Genomic DNA, 10,780 nt, shown 5'->3' with positions numbered 1-10,780 from the left:
GGTGAAAGCTTGCCGTTATCCATCCTGTCAAATTGAGACATCAGAATGAATTGCCACGAGAGCATCCCCAAAATGATTTTTTTTGTATCTGTTCTCGAGCCCCTCCCCTGCAACACGCGGCCTTATTAATACCCGTTTTGATAAGCGTAGGATTTCCTCGGGCGAAGGAGTGAGACATTGTAGGTGAAATGTGACAGCGGGACCCTCCCATCGCGGGCTCTCTCTTTATCCTCCTCTGTTTCTTTGCCTTTTCGGGGGAGTGGATCCATCCAATCCATCCAGAGACAATGGCATTTTGTTCCTCTTTTTGTCCCTCCTGTCGATCCGCATTCCTATATTGCTGAGCAACGATAGTGCGCACTAAATGGAGAGGAGTTGCCCCCATATCCCCGCTATTGTCCGGCACTTGCCAGGGGAATTTAGGGTCTTGCACACATCGCATTTTCCTGATTTATTTAAGTGAAGGCGTATGCTTGAAGCCCTTTATTTGCCATATAATTACGAATTAACTACCGCTTTACTTGACTTAAAGGCCCATTATGTTACTGTAAATCACTGTTTGCACGCACTGCTGCACAACAACACAACCTGCAGCCACCAGGCCCCTCTGCAGGACGTAAACAATATGCACGCTTTATATTTTGCAAAAGCTAGAAAAAAAAAAATCAAATCTGTTAAATCAACTCGGACTGCAGAGTCGCGCCTTACGGATGAAACATTTTCAAAATATCAAACCGTGGCTTCTCCTCTCACCCGAAGCAGCTGAAAGAATTAAAAGATGTTGAAACTATAAAAGGAGGCGTTTCAATAGCTGGTGGACTATAGTCTAAGGACTATAGACCGCAGGAATAAAGAGCGACCTTAGTGAAAGAAACCGATGGCTAAAAGCTATAATTGTATTTGCCTCGGCGAAATATCAGAAAAGACTTCTCGTTTCTTTGAGCGTTATTAGATTAAATCCCAGAGATGGGTTCTTTTCTCGCTGCCAGACGCGTGGAGGGAGGACGGTGAACCATTTGGCTCTTTGGTTTCAATAATCAAATTAACCATTTGGTACAACTTTTGGGTCCCAGCTCGTGTGTAGAAAAAAAGGGAAGGGGGAATAAAAAAAAAAAAGAAAAAAAAAAAAGAAGAGAAAACATTTACATAATGGACACCGGGTTGTGTCAAGAAAGAATTAACTTTTTTCTTTTGGGCTCTCGTTGATCTCTGAAAAGACAACACGAAAGAAAAGGGAGAAACACACAGCAACACGTCAGCAATTGTGGAGCAAAATAATTGATGGCAAATGCGAGCGGGTCTATTTTAGGAGAAAATACGGGAGCTGCACCTTGCAGCCTGGAGCCTGCACGGGGGAAAACACATCTCATTTTCTTTTGTATTCTCAAAACAACTGAATATTCCATTAAACGGCAGTTTTTTATCAATATGAATTTAGTGCCAATATCGAGGGAAGACGGGTTGTTCCTCACAGTTTGGAGGTACCGACACGTCTGAGTTTGTAGCCTATTTGAAATGAAAGATCTTAAACGGAGATGAAAGGAGGATTCGCACTGGAGTTACCCCACCGCATTTTAAAACTCAATTTCAGACCAGTGACCTCAGACATTGACCTGCACGTGGTTTTATTTTCATTTTTATCTCAAAAAAAAATAAATCCAACACGTTTATTTAATATCTGCCCAGCCTTCTTTAATTAAGATGAAGAAACAAGATCAACCTTGTGAAGGATGAAATCAAATCAAGAAACACAAAAAAAAAATCTATAATAATTTTATAATAAAAAATCTAATAGGTTGTGAGATAATATCTAGTGTCCAAAACGATACCCTAGCCACGTGTGAGAAAAACACTGGTACGTAAACTCACTATGGAGCACACACTCAGGTAGGCTATATTATATTATATTATATTATATTATAGGGATGTTTTCAGTGTGAGACCACCAGCACACAGAGAAGCCCCTCCGTCAGGCTCGAGCAGTGGTGAACAAATTCAAACACCAAGCTCTCGTCTGCTAAATGTAACTGTTGCTCCATAATTCCTGTCCTTTTCGTGTTTCCATCATTTGGAAGAGAAAAAAAACCCGCAACTTCAAACGAGGACTTGAACTCGGTCCAATGAAAAAAAAGAAAAAAAAGAAACACGCGTGTGCGTTAGCGCCATACAAAGCGGTTCACCTTATTACACAAACCGAATTAACCACTCAGCCAATATTGTGAGCCTAAGAGGTCCGATGACTGCCTCGCCAGTTCGTTACTTTCATTAGAAAGATGTTATTTGCAGAATAAACGGAATAATGAAAGTAATAAAGACAATTACAAACTCATTTGAATCATAAAAACACACCCGGAAGTTTAGCGGAGATTACACTGCAGCAGTGCAGAATTGGAAAGACGTTGTGTTTATTTGGCAAAAAAGGGCAGAATTAAATCAAAGCTGCGAATCGTTTATTACTGGGCGTGAAATGTAATAAGTTGAGACAATATTAATATTTCATTTTATGGATTTTAGAAGCAGAAAGACACGATTTAAAAGTCTAAATTACTAATGAAAAAAACAATCAAAATTGTAAGAAGTCGTGCAGTGCAACGTGAATTAAAACAAAGAGAAATCCAAACAAAGGGGGTATTCGGTACAGTCTAAAGCACAGTTGTTAATGGGGGGGGGGGGGGGGGGGGGGGGGAAATCACCTGAACAAGCCTTTTGTAATCCCTTAAACCATATAACATCGTATCGTTTCTCTAAAAAGAAAAAGGTAAAAAAGGATAATTTGCGTCAAAGCACATTCTCTTGTTTACGTAGTATTATTGCAATCAATGTCCCGAAACAAAGCTGAGTGATTCGGGCCACACATGGTGCAAAAACATTACAGAATAACAGTCACACTTATAGCAGGTGACTTCAAAACAGTTGCAGATTTCTATTTGTAAAAAAAAAAAAAGGGGATTTTTAACCTCAAACTGCCGTTTCAAAACGACAACATCGCTCGTTACACCTGTTAAAAGGAGCATGTTTTGCTGCTGGAGTGCAGAGGACCACAGTCATAACCAGACAGCAGACGGGCAGAGAAGAAGAGGCAGAGGGGGAATACTATGTGAAATCCTGCCCAAGGTATACGTTCGCTTAAAAGGCTTAAAAGCTTGGAGAAAATTGGATCAGGGAGAATCGTCACCCAACTTTCATTATTTCCAAGTGGTGTGATTGAATTAAAGGGCAAGATGGTGGTTGGAGAAGAGTGGGGTGGATGGATGGAGGGAGGCGGCGGCGGTGGTGGAGGGGTGCGTAATGGCGTGGTATTAAATTCTAATTAGAGATGCAGGGGATCAATGATAGGGAGGTTGGACAGCCCGGGCCCCCAGTGCCAGCCCAATAGACTGATGAGTTATTGTCATGTAAAAAAGCGCTAGCAATAAGACCAAACGCTTTGCTATTGTCCAAGCGGAAAGAGCCAAGTTTATTATGAGGACTATATGCTCTAGAGACCTCGGGCTAGGCGGCTCTTAGGGGGCTTTTCATAAAACAGGGCTAGGTTCCTATAAAGGAGGCCAGTTTTGGAGCAGGCGCTGAGCAGTGAACATCTACCCACCGTCCAGCCTCCTTCCAACCAGTTCAAACCAAACAAGTCATCTTTCCCCCCCAACTCAGACCGCGCGTCCTCCTCAATTGTATTTTGATTCTTGTTTTTTTTTTTTTTTTACTTTCTAACCCAATTTTTTTGGGGTAGTTTTTTGGTTGACTTTTTTTTTCCCGGGAAGTGCAGCTTTCTAACTCCACCGAGCCTTCTCAAATGTATAAAATGGAGTATTCTTACCTAAATTCCTCTGCCTACGAGTCATGTATGGCCGGGATGGACACGACGAGCTTGGCATCGGCCTATGCGGACTTCAGTTCGTGCAGTCAAGCCAGTGGGTTTCAGTACAATCCCATCAGGACCACTTTCGGGGCTACCTCCGGCTGTCCGTCCCTCACGCCGGGGTCCTGCAGCCTGGGGACCCTGCGGGACCACCAGAGCAGCCCGTACGCCGCAGGTAAGCAGCGACTCCGGAGCCTCAACCCGGCGTATTATAGGACGCCTTGATTGCATTTGAAAATGGAAATGTGTTTAGTATTTACCAAACGAAATTTGCTTACACAAATGAAAGAATTTATCACGTTAGAAGCGATTGCAGGCAAGCAGTAATTCGGTTACAGGGTTATACTACCCCAGTCACACCCAAAACCGCCAACAGAATTATCTTAAGCTGCCAAAATGATAGGCATAATTTATTTACTTTGAGATGAGACATAAAGCTTCGAAAATAATTAGATAACCAAAGACTAAAGCTCATTATTGACACCAAATTGGAGTTACAGTAGCAACAAGCGAGGCGGATGGGAACATTATGACACATTTTCAAACTTGAGCCTCAATCTGAGGAGCAACAATTAGTTTAACATCACAATTAACCGCATCACAGGTCAGCAACGTTATCAATTCAGAACTAATTCACAGGTAATCAAATGCATAATACAATTGAAAGCTTTAGCCCAGCATCCATAACCGGATTTTATACAAAACATCGAATTTGAATTTACTTCAATTTAACATCATCACAGTTACACACACTAATGTGTCACACTGCAGGAATGGGGGCCACTGCACGTCTAACGGTGACATTTTACTTCGTTTACAGTTCCCTACAAACTGTTCACGGATCACGGCGGACTGAACGAGAAGAGAAAGCAGAGGCGCATCCGGACCACGTTCACCAGCGCCCAGCTGAAGGAGCTGGAGCGGGTTTTTGCTGAAACGCACTACCCGGATATCTACACCAGAGAGGAGCTGGCACTTAAAATCGATCTGACTGAAGCCAGAGTGCAGGTACACTGCCACTTGCTCTCCACCAGACGCCATCTGACTTCCATTGCGCACAGTTACGCACGGGGCAATTTATGAAGCGATTAAACATTCTAGCACATTGAATCTAATCACTTATTTTTAAAAGATTTCAGTTAAATAAAAGCTTTACTGCTTTCACATTATTCAACTTCTGGCGCCACATAACACGCTCTCATGCATTAAAGTGCAACATAAAGATGTTTGTCTTAGAGACACTTTAAACATCACATGCTCTCATAAACACACTGATGTAGAGTTAATTCCCCTCAGCTGTGCTTTATAGCCTTGTTGGTTAAGGTATAGCAATACATCATTTTAGATAAGCAATGATGTCTTTATTTTTGATCCCAAAACAACCCTTCATGGTGGTTTAACTTTCGTTCTTGCACCTTTGCTCAATTTTCCAGGTGTGGTTCCAAAACCGGCGTGCCAAGTTTCGCAAGCAGGAGCGAGCAGCTGCAGCGGCCGCAGCGGCTGCCAAGTCCAATTCTGGAAAGAAGTCCGACCTTAGAGATGAAGACAGTAAAGAGGCCAAATCCACCGACCCCGACAGCACAGGAGGACCGGGCCCGAATCCCGTCCCCACCTCCAACTGCGGCGGACCGAGCCCCACCGGAGGCCAGGTCAACACCACCGGGAACGGACAGGTGGACCAAGTGAAGACCTCCGTGTCCACCGGCATGGGGGTGACAGCAGCGAGCCAAGGCTGGGCCACCGCTCCTGGGACCATCACTTCTATCCCGGACTCATTGGGCGGACCGTTCGCAAGCGTACTGTCGTCTTTGCAAAGACAGAACGGAGCCAAAGCTACATTAGTAAAGACCAGCATGTTCTAGTGAAGCTGCACAGCGGGGGAAGAAAAACAGCAGAGGAAAAGAGATACGGTTCCTCATCCTCCGGAGACTGAAAAGCAATTGCCCATGATAGACTTAAGGACAAAAAAGAGCAGTTCAAAAGAAGATGACAACTTGGTTATTTTATTTTTATGCCTTGCACCGTTTCTTGTGGTCAGTTGACACTTTCTGCTGTGAAAATATCCATCATGACAAGTCAAATTGATTGATAACTTTTGTTTTCTTAAAAAAAGTGTTAGTTGGGTGAAATGTTTTGACTTGTTTCCGGTCATGTCTAAAGACTGAAATCATGAAAAAAGGCAGACGGCATATGACTGTACTAATATCAACAAAATTACACTTCTGTTGAGATTCGTCATGCGTAAATTTGAGAACAAGGTAACATATCTCATCCTAAAGCAAAACGTCCCCCGTTTTAAGATGCAGACGACACATTTAAGACTGAACACTGGACACACTGGAAGTGACTTGTTAAGATGAGCATTTTTTTGGCCAGTTTATGAGCCAACACAGACGTCTGCGCAATGGAAACGCGTCGTGCCATCAGTGAGCAAAAGGAGCCCCATTATGTGTCAGAGTTCAACAGCTGCTTTGTTTGGTAGAGAGACCTTTAATATCCATGACTGAGGATGCTCTCTCACAAATCCACAGTCCGACACAACAACTACCCAACGAGACACTGACACGATTCGCTTCTCTGTTCTCTATAAACACAACCTGCTGTTTGGAAATAGCCTCTTTTCAGCTGTGTTTTTCGTTTCCAGGGCGGCTGAGCGTTTAGTTTCTTTAAATAATCGATATGAACACAATTATTTCCTCGAGAAAAAAAAGGCACAAACTACTGCAATGTTCACCTCTGACAGGAAATCTGTGTGTTTTGTGTGTCTTTCTACGGCAGTGTTTTTGTGGCTCAAACTGTATAGTGTTAATACGTATAATTGTCTCCTATAGTTGAACCATAGGCCATACTCCCTCGTAGATCGATCATTCAAGTCTTTTTGATGTTTTACAAAATTCCCTCGGAAGAATTTATTTTGGGTAAAAAAAAAAAAAAAAAAAAGGGAATGGATGCAAACATTGTATTTATTTCTATATAATTTGCATGTTGTCTCTTTGTCTGATTTTACAATGATTTCTCTTCCATTTTGTGAGCATTATGTAACATGTTTTGTCGAGGATCTGAAAGTTATTTATATGTAGGTAATGAATGCTTATATTTAAGAAGGAAATATTTCTACATGTGCACATAGTTTTCCAGGTGTACCATTGAAATGGTTGTTGATGATAAAAAACAAATAATAGTCCAAGTTGCTTTGTCATGTTTTCTTTGGGCTAGTAAGAAAACCCAGTCAAGTTATTAGTTATCGTATTACAGCTTTACTCATTCTCCAACAGTCCTAAAATAAGCGGATTTCTCTGTTTCTCTATAAATGCAAAGTTTTCGATCAGGGTCGTTTTAAAGGACGGAGATTTCAGCACCATGGACAGCTCCCACCGCTTTATTGAGTCTTCAAGGTTTATTTTTCCTCAAACAGAGGTTCAAATATTTGCCTTTGAATTAACATAATTTCACCCAGTTTCAATACAAATGTCAACAAATGAAAGATGGAAACAATTTCATTTTTCATAAGCAGGTATTTTTACATTTTTAAGCCCATCATCTCCCTGGTTGACTTTCTTAGGTGAACATTTTAAAGTAGGTGTTTGCACCAATATCGTGACACTAACTGTTTCTCTGCGGTCCCAATGTGCAGTAACAGCAATTATATTTTATGACCTAATCACAAGATATATGGGGTCACAGTTTTGGATCAACAGCTACCAGAGTTTACCCTATGAGAATATTATGGATGCATCTTTTTTGGAAACATGGCAACACAGATGAACCCAACACCCAAATCTATTTAACCTTCACCCCAAATCTAACCATAATCTGGGTTTAACCTTAATGAAAACCAAATGGATATCTAACACAACGGGCAGAATTAAATGGAGTTTATTCTTAATTGGGTCGGTTTTTAGCCTTATCTGTTTATAGTATTGTTTTATCTGTCATCAGCAACCTTTTATTCGGCGGCTTTTGCCAGGTCTCGTTCTGAGACTTCCCTGGTTAAATAAAGGTTAAAAGATAAAATATATTAATAAATCAATAAACAAACCATCAGGGCAACCTGCAGTAAACACTATTTGAAACAAACTTCAACACAACACTGGTTTCCAGAAAAAGACCCGACTTTCAGTTTCCTCTTTAACACAACTGCTTGTTGTTAACGCCAGTGACTCGATCTGCAGTGTCAAATGTTTTTATTTACTCACATTTACGTGTCTTCCGTTAATTTAAATCGTTTGGTCCGTGCATTATATTTTTTGAAATAATCTGAAAAATGAAAGACAGAAGCACAGCTTTAATTTATAACATTTTATTTATAAACATACAGTATGCTATAAATGCCATTGCATTTAAACATCAAATTAATCTATATTTCGGATAGTGTTCAGGTGAATATTACAATAAATACAGAACAGACGTAAAGGTTTCCTTCCCCAACTATCCTGTTAGGAAAACTGTCTGAATATAGAGCTCCGTCTCAAAGATCCTGCTATAAGAGACTCAGCCGAGATTTCTTCAATAACTAAATGAGGATAAAAAATCAAATACACAACCAGAACAGAAGCTTAAACATACTGTAGAGCAGAGAGATGAACCCGGAGGAGAAGCTTGGCTATAGGACGCAGTTCAGGAGGAGGACGCTGCTAGTTTGCTTTCATACAGCAAATCATTTGGTTTTAGGCTTAAACGTGCATTTTATTTTTAAACATCCACAATACATGACCGAGCTCCTCTCATACAAGTTTAAAAAGAAAAGAAGCAAGTGACCGAAAATGCCCAGCTGGCGGCACAGATCTTTAGTTTTAATCCAACCAAATATTGCACAGGTGCAACAGTTGCTGGTATGAGTGTTCATATTACCTTTGCTTTTTATACTAGATGCAACATGAACTGGTGATTTTTGTGTTTTGTAATTTTATTAATGAATCCTACCACTGAGCAATTATCAAAATTACCTCAATTAATAGCATAGAGAAGTCTATATCTCTCTAGAATAAAACATTCAAAATTAAATCCATGTTTGCCCTGCAGTATATATTTTTTCCAAATAGACAACAAATGTATTCCTCTGCACTGGTTGTTATCACTACAGATCACTGAGGAATAACAGGGGGGAAATATGAAATTAAGGGGGTTGTTCATGTAAAATAAGCAGTACTGAAGTAAAGCGTGATGTAAGGGAGGGTTGCAGCCTGTCTTTCTGCAATTTAAGGGTTAAAATTTGGCCAAATCCCTCCCTACACCCATATAAATGAAAAAGAGAAATAAAACACCATACAGCTGGTGTGTTTCCTCCTGCATCATCTTGCTTTCCTAAGGCACATTATAGTCCTGACTTTCCAGGCGGACCGACTGGCCGAGGAGCAACCTGCTGTGACCCAAAGCACAAAAACAGCTCAAGAGTCATGCTATCGCCCTAAAGATGAAACTACATCTGCAACATGTGTTTATATTAGAGGCTAATTTTATTTAGGAGTACAGAACAAGATACATTGTTCTGTAGGGCAAATAGTGCCTTACTTTAGATATGTCTGTTGATCTAAATCTTGGGTTTGAAGTGACTTTTACTGCATTACTCTAAATGTTTTTGTATATATTTTTTCTTTTAATTAGCACTCAGTTAAAAGGTGAATTCAATTATTAATATTTTTCAGATCCATTCGGTTTAGAGAAATAACTAAACCCAACCTGAGCTGCCTGACCACATATTTAGGTCTCTCTAGCTTTTGGATTTTAATCCAAATAAAGAAAACCTTTTTTCAAATGATAAAAAAAGTAATTTATTAACTATGTGATGTTCTGCATTTCCATCATATGGAATTGAATGGCAAATATTCTAACGTTTTCCAACAGGAAAATAAATCCTGATTTTACTTAACCACCTTGAAGACATGAACACCATATTCTTTTCCTTTTGTGTGTTCACTCTGACAATATAGGACGTTAACATTATCTTTGTTTCTAGCATCCGTTAAGGTTGTTTTCTTTTGTTTTCAACATGGCTGCCACCCCAGAACAGTCTCTCTCTCTCTCTCTCGCTGCATGATGAAACAGAGTCCGTGGTACTACGTGGACCAATCAAATCCAGTTTTCACTCACATATCAGATGACATAAACATGAAGAATATATATTTTTAAATGGTTGGCTGTCCCCAGATCCCTTATTTGCCCCCCCTGACTGATCTTCATCGGTTATTGAGCTGCAGAGGACGCAAAGATCCCGACACGCTGTGAAGGACATGATTCGTAGATTATCGGGTTAAAACAGGGATGGGGTTTCTTCCATGAACCTTGTGCTTTTCTGTTGACCGTCACAACGTGGTTGGCTGTCCGGCCGCTTGAAAGGAAAAAGAAAGAGAAGGAAATAGGGGTGCGCATCATATCACATCGTTCATCACAATACCGGAATATTTTTTAATATTAAGATGAAGATAATGGCAATATTCCAACACGTTGACGTTATTCCCTGTTACTTTGGCAACTTTAGATTAGTTGTATTATTTATTTAATACAGAATCTCAATCCCACCCTGAGTTACTGTGTAGACATACTAAAGAACTGAGAGATATACATAATATATATATATATATATATATATATATATATATATATATATATATATATATATTTTTTAATAATTCAAGACAAACTGTTAACATTTACACTTATTTTGTTGCAAGTGTATGTGCTTGAAATTAATATGAATCTATTGTTCAGTATTTTGATTGAGGCTCTGATCTGATTTTGTGGGTTTCTGATCCCCAAATCATAACAGCTGCTACGAAGGTTATTTAAAAGTGAGCTCTGTGTTTCAGCATGAACTTTTGCTCTTGTTCAGACAAGATGAAAAGGACAGAAAGTTCCCACCATCCTCTCCCGGCTGCTACATCACACGTTGCTCTTCCTCCATATGCAGCTTCAGATCCATCCCTC

General features: G+C 40.2%; 2 protein-coding genes across 17 annotated transcripts in view; one reads left to right on the top strand and one right to left on the bottom strand.

The window, feature by feature from the left end:
• Positions 1–3,790: 3,790 nt before the first annotated feature.
• On the top strand, positions 3,791–6,566 carry phox2bb (paired like homeobox 2Bb). Its single transcript, XM_032527387.1, has 3 exons — positions 3,791–4,031; positions 4,677–4,864; positions 5,290–6,566. Exons 1-3 carry the CDS (start codon positions 3,791–3,793, stop codon positions 5,716–5,718), a joined length of 858 nt encoding a protein of 285 aa, XP_032383278.1. The 3' UTR covers positions 5,719–6,566.
• A 1,987-nt stretch (positions 6,567–8,553) lies between these two features.
• Positions 8,554–10,780, bottom strand: part of LOC116696385 (LIM and calponin homology domains-containing protein 1) — a 96,954-nt gene continuing 94,727 nt past the window's right edge. For all 16 annotated transcript variants that reach the window (XR_004333707.1, XM_032527313.1, XM_032527310.1 and 13 more), the window contains one exon: positions 8,554–10,184. Coding sequence is in view for 15 of the 16 variants with exons in the window: in XM_032527313.1 (XP_032383204.1) it covers positions 10,159–10,184 (26 nt within the window). In the remaining variant the exon portion in view is untranslated. The remainder of the gene's footprint in view (positions 10,185–10,780) is intronic.

Source organism: Etheostoma spectabile, chromosome 10, assembly GCF_008692095.1.
Source record: "Etheostoma spectabile isolate EspeVRDwgs_2016 chromosome 10, UIUC_Espe_1.0, whole genome shotgun sequence".
NCBI lineage: Eukaryota > Metazoa > Chordata > Actinopteri > Perciformes > Percidae > Etheostoma > Etheostoma spectabile.
Note: the sequence above shows the minus strand (reverse complement) of the source record. Positions and strands in the feature narration are given on the sequence as shown.

Bases quoted from the DNA above. Each gene is read 5' to 3' on its own strand.
- phox2bb (XM_032527387.1), top strand. From the start codon at position 3,791: ATGTATAAAATGGAGTATTCTTACCTAAATTCCTCTGCCTACGAGTCA. The intron at 4,032-4,676 runs GTAAGCAGCGAC...CTTCGTTTACAG, and splicing joins GAGCAGCCCGTACGCCGCAG to TTCCCTACAAACTGTTCACG. The intron at 4,865-5,289 runs GTACACTGCCAC...TCAATTTTCCAG, and splicing joins TGACTGAAGCCAGAGTGCAG to GTGTGGTTCCAAAACCGGCG.